This window comes from Oculina patagonica, chromosome 8 (assembly GCF_052425735.1).
Source record: "Oculina patagonica isolate OP01 chromosome 8, crgOcupat, whole genome shotgun sequence".
Lineage (NCBI taxonomy): Eukaryota > Metazoa > Cnidaria > Anthozoa > Scleractinia > Oculinidae > Oculina > Oculina patagonica.
Genome location: NC_135765.1, coordinates 19,061,413 through 19,077,337, shown reverse-complemented (window position 1 = coordinate 19,077,337; position 15,925 = coordinate 19,061,413). Strand labels below are relative to the sequence as shown.

Sequence of the window (15,925 nt, the reverse complement as noted above, 5' to 3'; positions counted from 1 at the left end):
AGAGGCCGCGAGAGGCCGTTAAGAGAGCTTCGACTGTATGTGGTTTTGTAAATGTTGTGAAGGCCACGAACTTTGCCAGGACAGCTACCGCCACTTTTCTCTTCAGCAAGAGACGAATACTGACAATCAAAAGACGCTATTTTTAATTACTGTTAAAGATTGCATTCTTTGAGGTGTCCAAATTTTAATTAAGCGCCGCTCTCGAATAAGCGCCGCACTTGAAAGGCGAAAAATTTAATAAGCGCCACGGCGCTTATTCGAGTAAAAACGGTATCCGCCTACGTATCGAGTTTAAAATCCTTTTGATCACCTTTAAAGTACTCCAGGGCTCAGCCCCTAAATATCGCATCGATTTAATTTCTGTTTTACCGCCATCCCGCTATGATTTACGGCGAAATAACAAGGAATTCTTCTGAGCACCCCAAAGCGTTTCACAAAAGCTACCATGGGGGATTGATCATTCCTGGCGGCAGCGCCACGGCTTTGGAACAGTCTTCCCATAAGCATTGGATCTGCCTGCACTAAAAGTGATTTTAAACAGAAACTTAAGACATTTTTATTTAGCAAGGCATTTTGTTAGTTTATATTAAGATTTTTTAATTGTTTTTTTCTGCAAATTATTTTTCTTATAGCCAATTGTAAATAGTGTAGGTTTCGTTTTTAATTTTCTAAAGATTGTAATATGTTCTTATTTTTGTATCTATTGTAATGTTTGTAATGCGCATTTGATTATTGTATAGAAAATGCGCAATATAAATATTAAATATTATTATTATTAATTATTATTGTTGACGTGACACTGAAATAAATCTCTGGAAATTACATATCTAAACTACATTTCGCTCTAAATATCTCAATAAAGTTCAATGAAACGTTAATTGACTCATGTTAATTAATAGTTAAGTAGACCCACATCAGCTGTTTTCAGCTGCCTGACCATCAGACCAATTGACCAACACATTCAGCGTTAACAACGGGAATGCTGGAAATTGTCATGATTAGCGATAATTTCCCGTCAGAACTAGAACAAAGGGGCAATACCATGGCATCAACTGAAGTATGTTATCTCGTCAGCCATAGAGATAGCGACACACCCATTCATATCAGCTTCTTTGACAAAAGAAAAGAATTCGCGTTCCAGATTGTAAACATCTTCATATAGACAGCAACACCCCAGCCGATCTAGCGTATGGTGTTTATTAATATCTCAATTGGTGAGATATGCAAGAATTTGCACATCCAAACTGGACTCTACAGACGCTGCAGCCTTAAACAACAAACGATAAAAACAAACAATACAATGTTTAATGTGGTCATTACACTTACGGGAACGCACCAGCTAGTTTACAGGTAAGCCACAATAAAGAAAATCATCTTCCCTTAATCAATTTATCGTCCCTTAATTTAATTAATTCAAGTCCCTTAATCTACGTCTTTTTAAAAATTGTTTAAAAAATCATCAAACGCCACGGTGCTATCATTGATAAATATCATGCAACCATCGCTGTTTCCTCTGCTTGTTAGTTGTCTTTATATGGTCTTGTTACCCCTAGTCACTGACAGTTTACGCACTGCTTCCTTTCAGGTTAAATGCAGGTGCGCGCGTTACTTTTCTTCATGCGCGTGTTTTGCTTATATTAATTAACGTGTGCCCTTATTTCGTACTTTATCGGAAAACGGGTTCTAGCGATCCTAATGATCTTTTCGAGCAGTAATTTTGCTCAAATTGTCCTGCGTGTAGTTCCCTTGCACTAACCAGGTTTTCAATATTACACAAGCAAAGAAGGTTCCTGCGGTTTAAATAACTAAAAACCAGTACTTTCTTATACTTTATCTGTGGCGAATAAGTCTGAGATATGCATCGTGCGTAAAAAGATAAGAATATTTTGAATTCGTACTTTTAGATTTTACTAGGCTGTTGACAAAGTCATTAATACACCGACAAAGTTGACCTTTGATAAATCTTGTGTGGGCTTATAAGCGGAGGGGCTTATATCCAGGAGGGTTTATAAGCGGAATAAAAAACTGTTTTGAAACGGGCCACGGGAGTGTTGATCGATATACGTTTTTAAGTCAAAAACGCATAATAAAGCAACATTTAGCCCTGTTCAGTACTGTAGATGGCCTATAACCGGGGGGGGGGGGGCTTAAAAGCGGAGGGCTTATAACCGGATTTTACGGTATACGGAAGTTTAAAGCCATTTGAACAAAAACATTGTTCTTCGTTTGCCGTCTTCAAGGCAAAGTGTGTCGTGTTCTGTCAGAACCAGTCACGCTCGATCATCTGTCCATCTGCCAACGATGAAATTCTACTTTTCCTTACTTTTTCATGACGTACGTTGCACAGGCTATCGTTTGTTCTATAAAGCCTAAAAACATAAATAAAAGCTGTATGTTATTTTTTTTAAATAAAGATACCACATTTTATGTGTCGAAAGGACCCTTCCCTAAAACGTTCCGTTTCACTTATACGGCAGTGGTTATTATCCATCCGCACTGATAAAACATATTAAGAAACGAAATGAGTAATGACTGCCGGCTCGTTATACTCTAGACATTGTCATTGGACAAGACAAAGGTCTCAGTGATTATTAAGGAAACGTATATAAATAGAAATATTTTCTATTCTTGTAATATTTCTTATTGAAAACGACGGTATGCAAAAGCAACCATTTTCATGCCTTCTTATTCGCGGACATTATCTATTCTTGGAAGCGAATAGTTTACCTCGAACTGCGCTCTAAGTAAACTGTCATCTCCAGGAAAAATGCGATGTGAAGGCGCAAGATAACGCTTAACATCAACGCCGTTCTGTTGGCTTTTAAAAATATTGCTTATCTGTTAAAATACTTTGTACTATATTAACCTTAAGTGCCCGACTATTATAGAAAACAGCATAAATTTGCTCTCGGCAAACTTGCGAAACGTGATATTTCGAAGCATGTCTAGTACTCGTCTCTCGGGTGACTCGTCCCTGGCTGTACGCGTTTCAGAATACAGATTTCTCACAAGAGATGTCTTGGGACAAGTCAGTTGCTGATGCGTGACTCAAGCTACTGAAGTGTGACTCTATGCAAATAAAGAACGTATTGGTTGAGTACGTTTGTTAACTGCATTATAAAAGCAGCGGCAATAAACTGCTTCCTCGAGTGGACCTGACAACACCTAGGCAAGCCAGAGATTTTGTCACAGACTGGTAATGGGGGAAAACGTCATTTCGTTAGGCTGCCTCTTACATGTAATCGTGTTTATACTTCCGCATGCAGGTACGTTTAAGATATTCTGAGTCTAGTTCATTTTTTTTAAAAGGTCGCGTAGTGCAAAAGGTAATTACAGTCTTAAATGACAGTAAGAGTAGCGTCCAGTAAGATGAAGATCATAGGCAAATAACTGCAAAGCAATCACAACCAACATTGTAGAGATTTATTATGAGACAGTCCAACACAGTTCACTGAAGTGCATTCGATATTAGACTGAGTTAAATCACACTGTGGTTAATTTGCATCAGTTTGCTCAATTTTTATCGAGCACCAAAACTTCCATTTGCACTTCTTCCAACTACTAACAAAGTAACCACAAAACGATGAGTGTGAGAAATTGACGAATGGCTCTGAAAACGCGAGCGACCTAAATGCGCAATAGTAAGAGTGCTTAACAGTCATGGCAAATAACCTGAGCCGTACGTCATATATACGCAAATTAAGAAAGGTTAATTTTCCAAAGGAGATACCACCGGGACTGCAGGCTCACGATAAGGATTTGTATGTTTACACATATGAAAATTATCAACAATCAATGAATTGAATGAGCTGATATTTATATTATCCTTAATAAAAACAAAACCAAAACAAATTATCATTAACAGCGTTCTTAAACGTCTTGAGCTACAAGGTACAATGAGCGTCAAAAGTAGTTGAGACAGTTAATTTCGATATCGCATTTTTTCCACATCGAATCCAGTGTAGGTTGTCAACCCCATTCCCCCCATCCCCTATGTGCATGCAAGTTTCTCAACGATTGAAGTGTTTTTTAATTTTCTCTTGTTTGCTTTAATCGGTTTCATAGAGGGAGCAATCAGTTTCACAAAAGAACCAGACAATCCAAGTTACGTTACAAAAGGAAACAATGTTACACTTGTGTGGGACTACGCTGTTACTGATAGGAAGGCTGAGCTCAAGGCCATCACCTGGGGAGTATACATCAGTAATATGTTTAAACTGTTGATAGCAGAGTTGAAGAATGGTGACAGAGTAGTGAAGTCTGATATGCCGCCAGCTTACACTGAGCGAGTAGACATTGAAGGAAGAGCTTCTCTGGTAATTGAAAATATCACCGATCAAGATAACACATTCTTCCAGTGCACTCTGAGAGCAGAACCAACTTCAGGTCTTCAAATTCGAACCAGCACCGTCAAGCTCATTGTAAGAGGTATGCAGTTTGACATTATATTGTTAGATTATACCCTATGGGCTATCGCAACGAAATTAATTACAAAACAATCATGTCAAGAATGCTTATAAAGATAGAAAACATGTTGTCTGGCATGTGGCATACCATAAAAGAGGGAGGGAGGAAGGTAGAGATAAAGAAATTGCTTTGATTAACAATCCGAAATGCTGTCCTGCCTGGATTATTGTGTGATTATGATGGTCTACTGTGCATGTTAAAAAGCTGCATCAAATTTGCAGAGTCAGATGATTTGACGTGATCGGAAAGGGTGAAGAAGGTGGCTCTACTTAAAAATGTTTGCTCTTGAAATATACGCGTCGCAAACAAGAGTCACTGTATGCCTTTCAGTAACCCATTAAACTTAGATTTTTTGTCAAGTGTATGCACTATGTGGAAATTGAGCAACCAACTTTTGATACGAGGGAGTCACCAAAGTGTCGGTTGGTGTATGGACTGAGACCTCAGTAATGCACGACTAACATCGCCCGTTCCTAGCACCAAAACTGCCAGAGTGCTGTACAAGTTAGCCGGAACGTCACGTGCTACTTGGCCATGAAGATGAACTACGTTATTGTAGCCTTTCAAACCAGTGGAACTTCCCGTCTCTAAGATCTTTGACTTTCCACGTATTTTCAAGCAAACAAATGACATCGCAAGGGGCTTCTGCAGAGTCTTCAATCAGTCGTTTCAGCAAACAGAAAATAAAAAAAAATCCAAATCTTACGCTTTGACAAAAAAACAAATGTTTCAATTGTGCAATGGTTATTATCTTTATCAACTACCGATTGCTCACATCTATTTCTACGTCGCTTATGGCAAGACCAGGCTAGAACTTTTATTTTTTTTTTTAACCTCTCGGCTTCAGAGCCTCAGTGTTCTTGCTGATTTATTACTCGCGTGACCACAGCCAAATAAAGGATTGTGTGTTGTGTGACGTGTCTCCCTGATTAATTACTTTCCCAGAAATTAAACATAGCGACGTTGATGACTAATGTAAGATCACAGCCTCAAACACATCTTCAAGATGACTTGAATGTCTGCGACAATAATATTTGAGACACATTGAAAGTTTATTGTGAACTGATAATGGCGGGAAACGTTTTTTTTGTCAAGACGCTTCGTCTACTTTATCTTGCTTCAGATACTTCCGCAAGCAGGTACGTTAACGGGATTTAGTTCAGTTCGCAACTGCTACATTTGCTTATCAGTTTGTCGCTTGTCACCTAAGCTATTAAGCTGGAAATCCATGTCGTAACTTAAAATGGGTGGCAAATGAGTGTACACCGCTGTGCAGGGCTCACAAAACAGCTGAAGACAGGCTTAGAAACAATATACTTCAAGGTGGTCGCCGTGTCGGTAAAACATGCAAATTAAGTAAAGACAAGTTAATATATATTTATGATACGCTTTATATACTGCAAATTCACTCTCCGATTAGCAACAATAGTGGGGTCAAATTTGCTTTAAAAACCATATCGTTGTTGTGGCTGTAGCATTAGTGGGAGGTATATATATCTTATATCACTGTAGCTGGACTTCAAAGTTCCAAACCATATTTTTTTTCTTATTTTTCTGAACAATTACTGCCCAGACAATAAAAAATGTATGTAATGTTTCGGTTACGTTTAACCTGAGTTAGCCATGCGTGGCTGTGGCATTCCTACAAGGGAATGTGCAGCGTGGTTTTTGAACTTATCAGCTTAAAAGCTCAACTTGAAACGAGTCCAAAGTACACAGGTAACCGAAGTTTAAAGAATGACATTGTGTTTTTAAGTAATGTATTGCTATGCCGTGAAATGAAAGCAAAAGTTTAATTCAAAGCAGTACACGTAATACAATAGTTAAACAACAAGAACGTTGTTTATTATATACAGTAAGTCAGCTGCAATTTATTTCGCCCTATAATGGGAACAAGGTGACTGCAACTCTTGGTTCATCTGCTAACTTCACTTGGATCTTCAGCGGAGAAAACGTAAAACTTGTTCAGTGGGGAACAAAAAAGAATGGTGCCCTCAGCTTTCAAAATCTCTTGGTTTCCATTGACAAGGTCACGACAGTTACCACAATTAAAAATTCTCCATACAGTGGACGTGTGAGCGCAGTTTGGAACGGTAGTAGCCCTGGACTGGTCACCTTTACACTGGATTCGATTCAAATGGCAGATGAAAGGTTGTATATTTGTAGACTTGGACCTGATAGGCTTGACGTAGCATCTGTTTATGATACTGTGCAGTGACTTGTTTTGGGTAAGTGACCAAATATTTAGTCTCTCCTCCCTGGTTTAACTACCAGTTCGTACCAGTACTTTGTCTTTATTTCAATTCCGGGTTAAAATTAAAACATAATAGTGACGTTTCGACTTACCTCGACGAAGAAATGCATATCCTAAAAATTACCATTACGAATCTCCCCACATGTGGAGTCCTTTCTTAAGTATCAGGAACAAACGGCGCCTTTAAGTAACAATGCATCTCTGGGACTAGGCAATAGTATATCATTTCGGTAGAAGACTATTTACCATTATTAAAATTTTCAACCTCGGATATTGCAATTCTAGCTTTCTGATTGGTTCACTATATCCCGGTTATCAGCTCGTATACCTATGTTTGACCTTATATAGGAAATGAGTGCGGCAAGTGCCGCTCAGAGAAAAAAAAATTATGCGGGAAGCGACAGTTCCATCAGAAAAATGGTTGAAAACAGCAATTTTGGCGAGCTTCATGAACAAGAAATAATTAGCAGTGCCTAAAAAGCCAAAAAAAATGCCATAGTAAAATTAACTAAAAAAAAGGATTGATGCGAAAAGTTTAATTAATAATACTTGTAAACGCACAACAAGAGCGAGTAAATAAAGTAGAAAAGCAGCAAATAATTTAGAAAAGAACGGCAAACTGACACAGTTTCATTCATTGTAAGTAAAGTAAAGTCTGTGTCCGAGCCATGAGGCTCATACAGCCGGAGCTTATCCCGGTGTCCGTAGCATTAAGCGACTAGGAGTATTGCTACTCCCCCCTGGATGAAATGCTATTCCATCACAGGGTTACCTCCCAGCAGTAAATTCGCCGGTACCCATTTGTACACCTGGGTGGAGAGAGGCACTGTGAGAGTAAAGTGTCTTGCCCAAGAACACAACGCAGCGCCCCGGCCAGGCCTCGAACCAGGGCCGTTCGACTCGGAGTCGAGCGCGCTAACCAATAGGCCACCGCGCCTCCCTCCCCCTTTCTTTCATTGTACGTCATAAAATCAGGCTCAGCACTTCTGTAAAGTTTGTTACCTTTAATCTTGGTCTTGTCATTTTATACTTCAATAAACCTGTTCTACTTTGAGCTCAATTTCGCTTTCGAGCCGTAAATTACAAGTACAATGTAAAAACTTGCTTCGTTCTACTTGCACAAGACGGGTAGTTTCCAGAAAAGCTTTTGCTTTGGATCATCCCCCCAATCTTAACTGTTGTCACAATTTCCAGGATATATAGACGACTTTAGAGGAGATTACTGGATGAAAATCCTGGGAAGAAAACTTGCTCGCTCGTTCTCCTTGCCTGTGTTTCATTCAACTAAAGAAGTGAACACCACGCCACAAATTTTCCCTCCTCGTACTATCACTTCGTTTACATCAAACTGAAATGTCCAGTCGATTTAAACTTAAATAAGAATTTAATAAAACAATTATTCTATTCGCCCTTGTTGGATACGAGTCGTTATAGCCAACTCTCGTTGGCTATTTACCACCTCGTATCCAACGTGGGCTCATAGAATAATTGTTAACTGTACCAGTCGTTTGAATGTATACAGTGATGCAACGCTTTCTACTTATTTCAACTTATTGGAGTTTCGTCTCTTCGATACGGCACGCAGCGATCTGTCAATGGCTCTTATGCAAGTTTACGTAATTATGCATAAGGCCCATCAGTTTGGGCCGTCGTCATCACATTGGCCTGTCAAAGCTTAGTACCCACTAAATACTCAACTAGGGTGTGTAATTAAGATAAAACAGGATGGATTGTAAAGATTAAAAAACATTCATATAAGACGGAAAGGAAACAAAAAAAAAAAAAATAATAATAAAGCGTGAAAGGCGCGAAACTTAACTATTTATTTATCCTGGGAAAGCACTATATTTTAAGCACAAATGGAGACCAAGACGAACTGTTTTTCCGAACGTTTCGTCTTCGACTTCACGACAATTGCAAATTGCAAATACTTAGAGAGAGTGCAATCGCAAGTAAATGCTTACACAAATTCCAGCGTACGTTGGCTTTCCTTTTGTAATACTTCTTTTATAACATTTTAAATCCGTACTGTTATATACAAAACATCTTAGTATTGTAGGTAATGTAGGCGGGGAATTTGTAAATTCTGTATTGTTTTGTATTGTTACTAGTGTGTACGCTTGTATTATAAAGCAAATGATGCACAAAAAAAGGAAAAGGCCAAAATCGCCGACAGTCTTTCATCTGCACGCATCAATCGTGTATCAGGTGTACACTTCGCAAGTAAGAACCGCGCTTATTTTTTAATGAATTTCAGTTAATTTGCTACACAAACTTACAAAATGAAAAAGTTGAAATGATTTTATTTTATATTCATAAAATATTGGGAATGGGGCAAATAGAAAAGTTAGAGCATATCTGATAAGGCTTCCCTGATTTTGTCAGTTGATATTATATAAATTTTCAAATACATAGCATTTTCCTGTTTTGATGATTTGGTACAATATTAAAGGTGATTAAGCGAATTTTACACCTAACTTTGGTAAAACACAGATAACAGCTAAATGTTCGTTTTTCAGAAGGGTAGACAATGCAATTGAGCGCTTCTTGTATCGCATGGTGGATTTCTTTTGTTTAGAGGAAATATCAGTTAGATCTCTCAGATAGTGTGCGAGCTGTTTTGGTCAATTTTACGTATTTCAGGCCGTATTCTACAATACGGCCCAAGGAATTTGATTATTAATAAGAGGTATGCATGTACATTACACCTGATCCGACTCAACATACCCACTCCAGGTACCAGGTTTGCCAAAAAATATTTTGCAAAAGAGCTTCGTCTAAGACGACACCTAGACACATATTCTAACATGAGATTAATATGATTTTCTGAACACTGTCACAGAGCTGAGCCTAGGTGCACTCCCAAATAACACACTCTACCCTGACCAAGTATTGTTCCTTGGGGTACTCCCAATGATAACTGGCTTGCGGCTGTTCTTTTTCAATGGTGACTTGCTCAGCACGATTCCTTCAACATGCTCAATAGCCTTTAAGCAGTTTTAAAACTTTCACGATCCACGATGTCAATGGCTTGTCGTAAAGCAATAAAAAACACTCCAGTAACGAGTCTCTGCTGCATTCTCCGTCTCATCAGATCTGTAAAAGATATTGCAGTCGACTAAGTAAAGTGGTTTTTTGAAAGCTACCCTGATAAAAGATTGGTATTTGGTATTTACTGAGAAATTGATACATTTGTTGATGCACTTCCCTGGGCAACCGGCAAAACAAAAAATAAGACGATAGTTATCCTCGATTATCTGGCGTATCCTTAGTACGATTACATTCGTCGCAGACATCTCCCATCGTCTTGGAACTGCTTATGATGATTTTGGTCAGCAGCTGAGCAGTTGTTCGCGAAAGGTGAGGTCTGCTTACGAGCCAAGTGGCCCATCAGGCGGAGATTACCCTTTTTTTCTGTAGCATGAAGTGACTAGGAGTATTTCTACTCCCCCTAGATGGGATGCTAGTCCATCTCAGGGTTATCATCAGCATCGCCGGTACCCATATATACACCAGGGTGTAGAGGCACGGTGAGTTGTCTTGCCCAAGCACACAAAGCAGCGCCCCGGCCAGAGCTCAAACCCGTAATCGTAAAATGTTGTGTTATTAATTTGAATTATGAAATTGGCAGGTTCTTATTGCCTCCCAGAAATGGCCCTGATTGGCTAACGAAAGGCCCTTTACGTGTCCAAATTCCCACAGAAAACATTGAATTGTTCCGGTAACCTCGGTAAAGAATCCATTAAACCATCAACTATCAACCTCTTTGTCCATACATGCATCTCAATAGCCTAGAAGGATCTCGCTAACCTCCCAAGTTGACACGTCTGAGTATAAAACACATTACAGCTCCACTTGCGAAAGTTATGCCACTTTTGCTTTAGCCAAATATATCTGAAGGCCAACCTTGTGCTGTAAAAATTAGTACTTTCCACTTCAGTTGAATATCACCATTATAAGTGCATAAACCTTTTAAACATCATTCGTACCAAATACCTAAAACATATAAACTTGGCGTCATCATTGACTTCCATCGATAGTTCCCCATATTAAAAAACCAACACCATTAACTGCAGGAAACAAAACAAAACAGGAAAACCAGCATATAACTGAATTACACTGCTTGTTTAAAGTCTCAGAATAACCACCACAATGGCAACGATTGAAGAATACAAATAAAAACAAAAACAAAACAAACAAAAAATTATCGTCGTCATTACTATCACCATCATAATCATTATCTGGTTGTTGTTTTTGGTGTTATTATTATTGTTGCTGTTATTGTTGCTGTTATCTCTCGTGGATAGTCGGTATTTGCTACAAAATAACAAAGAAAATAGATGTTAAGTTAAAAGAAGCGATTATTTTAGGGAATTAGTTTAGATGTATCAATTTTATTGTATGACTGATAGGACGCAACCGAGGCTGTGAACGTTATCAACTCATCAGCTGTAATTCTTTTCTACGCTGCTCAAAAATAGTTATCCTATTGCAGAGCTACCAGTTATCAGCCCACCATCAATAAACGGAAGTTACATTGAGGGATCCTCAGTCAATATCAGTTGTGCAGCGACTGGGAAACCAGACCCGGAAGTATCATGGATGCGAAATGGACAAATCAAAAGTTCCGGAAAGAAGATAGCATATTTGAACTTCGACAGAATTAAAAGGACAGATGATGGACTGTACACATGCCGAGCTAACAACTTAGCAGGAACAAAAACTCACAAAGAAATCCTGGTGGTTCGCTGTGAGTCTGACGTTTTTCAAATCCTAATCTATATATAAACTAGGAGTTGCTGATAGTAAGTAAAGTGCTGCGAAATGAGCTATAAGAATAATATATAGATTTAGGCAAGCCTAAAAGCGGAGCTCCCCATTTATTTAATTTTCACTGGAGCTTACAATGTTTACATTCTAGTGAATAAGCGGCCAAAGTACTAATGTTTCTGGCGGTTTATAGGTGCGACACAAATTTAAATAGCTCACGGTTATACTGAATGTCAGCAGTACGACAAAAATAATAATCTTAAAGCGGGGCAAAATCATTACTCATGGCACGAAAAATTACTCTAGAGTACAGTAAATTATCTGCTTTCTAGCAATAGAAAATAGTTTCGCGATCCTGTTATAGTTTCGCAGCAGCTTAGTAGACTCCATTGATATTGATATAGGATATATTCAACGTATATTGCAGAGTCTGTCGGATTAGCTCAATCGGTAAGGTGCCAGTCTACAGCTCCGGAGGTCGCGAGTTCAAATCCCAGAGGGCCAACTTTTTTTTTTCTTTTTTCCTTTTTTTTTTTACCCCGTAGCAATAAAATGGTTTGTTCATTTATTATATCAACCCGATTTAGCTTTTGAATGCTCCTTCATGTACGATGCTGGCTTTACAGATAGACACAAAAGTCATCGATCGATTATGGCTCTCAATGTCCACTTTTTTTGGCGGTCGATTACTTTCTACACGTAATTTTCAGCCACATTTCGTTTCATTGTTTCTTGTTATTCTTTTCAAACCTCTTTAAATTTTACAGGCCGCCTTTATACGGCCTTCTTGCTTCACTATTTCTACCATCAAACTACGGCGGCCATGTTGCGCGACTCCGTACGGACGCGCCCGCGAACCATGCCGCTATCCATGTTGACCATGAAAACTCGTTTCGATAGTGTTCCTTCTTTCATGAGTATGGGGCTCTGCTCTGCGGCCCTGCGGGCCGCTGTAGAGCTCCGCTAATAATAATAGTAGTAGAAGCGGAACGGAAGGTCGTAGGAATTTTACATGCCGCTGATCATACGTACTGCATGTACTCAAAATCATCGCAAGTCTAAAATCGAGTGTTTCGGATTTTAACATTTTCAGATGTGAAAGATATAATCTTCAATTTCTTAGCGTGTGAAATGCTAGTGACATTGAGAAAAGGAAGCAATGTAACATAACAAAGTACGTGCAATTCGATCGCAAAGCCATCAGAAACACCAATTTATGACGTCAAAAAGCTCAAAGCTCGTTCCATTCTAGCGCGCGTTTATTATGAAAACGTTGTCATGGAGCCTTCGCAAATAATCTTCTTAGTTTTTGTTGTACATATTTCGCGCTCAAAGCACAGAAAGTAATTTTTTCCCTTAAATTAACTTAGTAATGGATAATTATAAAAGCGAATTATAAGAAGGCATCGTAAATTCGTTATTCATCAGAGCTGGCGCGTAAAGGATGAAAAGACCGTTTCCCCGGCACTATACTTGACCACCTTGCACAAGAGAGGTTTCTTGGGAAGCATTTACAAAGTACTGAACAGAAGCGCAAGCGGCAGCGCTTTAAAATTTAACTTCTTGCTCCTTAGCGAAAAGGATATCGCAAACGACAAACGCAGCTTCCACATTTTACATGCCGCTGATAATACGTACTGCATGTACTTAAAAACATCGCCAGTGAAAAAGTCAAATCGAGTGTGTCGCCCAGACCCCGCGCGGACAGTCAAAAATAGTTCTGCTGCTACGCTAAGGCTTCGCAGCAACAAAGCAATATACATGTAATACAAATTAGTCATTGACTTCAATCTAAAACAACAAAAGAGGCGCTTCTTTTTACGTTTACGTTTTCATCGCCCTTTCTTTTATCAACGAATAACTTAACGATTTTTTATATGTTTCTTTCTTTTTAAGATCCAGCAAAAATATTGAGTGTTACTTCATCAGCTGCCAATTCTTGGATTGGTCAAACAGTGACGTTGAAGTGTGTGTCAGATGGTGTTCCTACACCAACACTCACCTGGTACAAACCTGATGGAAATGAAATAAACACAGTCACAGCTAAAGAAAGCATATTGCAGGTGACATTAGATGACGAGCAAGATTTTGGTCAATACAAGTGTGTCGCTTACAATGGTCTTGATCCCTTCAACAACGTCTCAATACTCTTACGACAGATAAGTATGTGCATCAAAACATTGTTTATTAAAAAAAGAGATGATTTAGACAAAAGAGACGTGGTCTCAACTATTATAGTTAGAACTTAGACAGCTCATTCTATAAAATCTAATCTTCTAAATAAGTTATAATAGCTGACATTCCAATCACAACGCAATCACTTAAAAAAAACCTTTTACAGTAGAATGAAATAGTCCTTCAAACGTTTTACAGAATTTAAATCCAGTAACTGCGGATTCTGATCTATACTGTTAACCCGAGACATAACCAGGTATTGATCAGAGCAAAGTTTGTGTGCTCTTGAAGGCGCAGTAATGAAATACAGCTACAATACAATGATAGAAATCAATTTTCTTCTTTTTGTAATCAGAAAAACCAGGCTCCCCGGCCATCATATCTTCAGCTTCAGACATTCAAGCCACTTCACTGACAGTAAAATGGACTGCACCAGCTGATGATGGAGGCAGTCCTATCACAGCATACCGAGTGGTCATTTTAAAGGGTGACACTGAGATAAAGAATAAGAATGTTACTTACCCTGGTACAACAAGTCTGTCTGTTGGAAGTCTGGAAAGAGATACCGAGTACAGTGTGAAGGTGTTTGCCAGGAATGATGTGTTTGAGAGTACAGCTGCGCAAAGGACAATCAGGACAAAGATTGAAGGTAAGATTTCCAGCGGCTTTTATTAACTGAATGTCCAACCAAAAGGAAAACAGCTGCTAACATGACGAAATTTGCTAATTTATACAATGTCACTTTAATTCGATAATTTTGCTACAGTGTTGTCCATTGTTCTATTATTTTACAGAGAGTGGTGTAACATTATTGTCACTCAATTGTCATTAAACGCAAGACGTTTTTCAAACAACAGCAAAAAATATATATATATTCCGTCAACATGGCGGATCAACAAGCAGCCTATTTTGTGCCTGCGAGGGAACAAAATAGGTGCAAAAATAGTGGCGCTAAGCTTAAGTAATGTGACAATTATGCGCTCGTGAAGTTCCCTTTATCCGTCTAACAGGACATTTTTTTTTATCATTTTATTAATCAGGAATTCCCGACACACCAGAGATTATAAACATGCCTGCGGAGGTACAGAGTGATGACGTGGCCTTGAAATGGACAAATCCAGTCAGCAATGGTGCAGACATCACACAATACACTGTATATATACGGAACGTTAGTAGTAACGGTACCGTGGGAGACTGGAGAACACTTCAGGTCATTTATGATGTCTCTGTTCGTGAATACGTCATCACACTTAAAAAGGGTCAGCGGTATGAGTTTGTTGTGACTGCGACTAACAAATATGGAGAGAGTTTTAAAGAAAAGAAAAATATAAAAAGAATCCTAGTTTTAGGAGGTAACGTAATGGAACATTTACTCTTTTTGTTGTAGATTATTTCACCAACTAATGTTTTTTTTCTGATAGTTCTGCTTGTCGCAAAAGGAAATGAATTCTGCTATTGTAATGCCTAAAGGAGTTTTAGTTATTTTGTCCTTGATTACTGTTTAATTTAACTAACTTGTATACGAATTCTTCCAAACTAATATCATGAACATTTTCGGGTTCTTTTAAGGGTCCACTAAGTCGACTACAAACCAGAATGAAACAGGTAATTAAAGAATTCAGTGTCTACATTTTTTTACTGACTCAACTAGGAAGACTGCTTATTGGTAAACAGTGTAACTAAAAAAAATAAAATTTCTATCTTTAAAATAAAAAAAAATATAGGATTAGACTTACTAATATAAATGAATCCTTGTAGTCGTCATCCAATTACAGTAGAACCCCGATAACTCGAACTCTGTAGGGGAACGAAAAACAGTTCGAGTTATCGAGGTCGACTAAATATTCAATTTGCCATGTTAATAATAAATTGTTTACTGATTTTTCTGCACTTCGGTGCACAGTACAGTGCAAATTAAACTTATCTCATCAGGAACTCTCACTTTTATGTTAAGAGTGGAAAATGACTGTCAAAAACGCAATCTGTTTGTTGCTCAATTTAAATTTAATGCTGCAGTGTTCATTTTAGCGTTTAAATCCAAATATACGGCAAGAAGAGCTGATGGAATATTTCAATGGGCATCCGTGGCGAGTTGATAGAACCAGAATTCGAGTTATTGGGGTAAATTTGACCCACATTTTGATCAGGGCAAACGAAATTTGGTTCGAGTTAGCGGGGTTTTCGAATTATCCGAGATCGAGTTATTACCGAGTAAAAATGACTGAAAAGTGGGGTCAAATCCAAGGTAAATGGAAGTTT

General features: G+C 38.4%; 2 protein-coding genes across 4 annotated transcripts in view; both read left to right on the top strand.

The window, feature by feature from the left end:
• Positions 1 to 62: 62 nt before the first annotated feature.
• Positions 63 to 15,925, top strand: part of LOC144664191 (uncharacterized) — a 24,281-nt gene continuing 8,418 nt past the window's right edge. Inside the window, exons 1-7 of the mRNA XM_078525302.1 lie at positions 63 to 3,266; positions 4,066 to 4,428; positions 11,217 to 11,471; positions 13,388 to 13,654; positions 14,022 to 14,315; positions 14,707 to 15,018; positions 15,236 to 15,271. Of these exons, the coding sequence (XP_078381428.1) occupies positions 3,200 to 3,266; positions 4,066 to 4,428; positions 11,217 to 11,471; positions 13,388 to 13,654; positions 14,022 to 14,315; positions 14,707 to 15,018; positions 15,236 to 15,271 (1,594 nt within the window). The 5' untranslated portion in view covers positions 63 to 3,199. The remainder of the gene's footprint in view (positions 3,267 to 4,065; positions 4,429 to 11,216; positions 11,472 to 13,387; positions 13,655 to 14,021; positions 14,316 to 14,706; positions 15,019 to 15,235; positions 15,272 to 15,925) is intronic.
• The window catches only part of LOC144662794 (uncharacterized), a 195,612-nt gene continuing 184,343 nt past the window's right edge, over positions 4,657 to 15,925 (top strand). Inside the window, exons 1-2 of one of the 3 annotated variants that reach the window (XM_078523728.1) lie at positions 4,661 to 5,606; positions 6,324 to 6,695. The gene's annotated coding sequence lies outside the window, so the exon portion shown is untranslated. Of the gene's footprint in view, positions 5,607 to 6,323; positions 6,696 to 6,749; positions 6,909 to 15,925 lie in introns of those variants that run through there. The other 2 variants (XM_078523725.1, XM_078523727.1) reach the window with 2 other exon arrangements.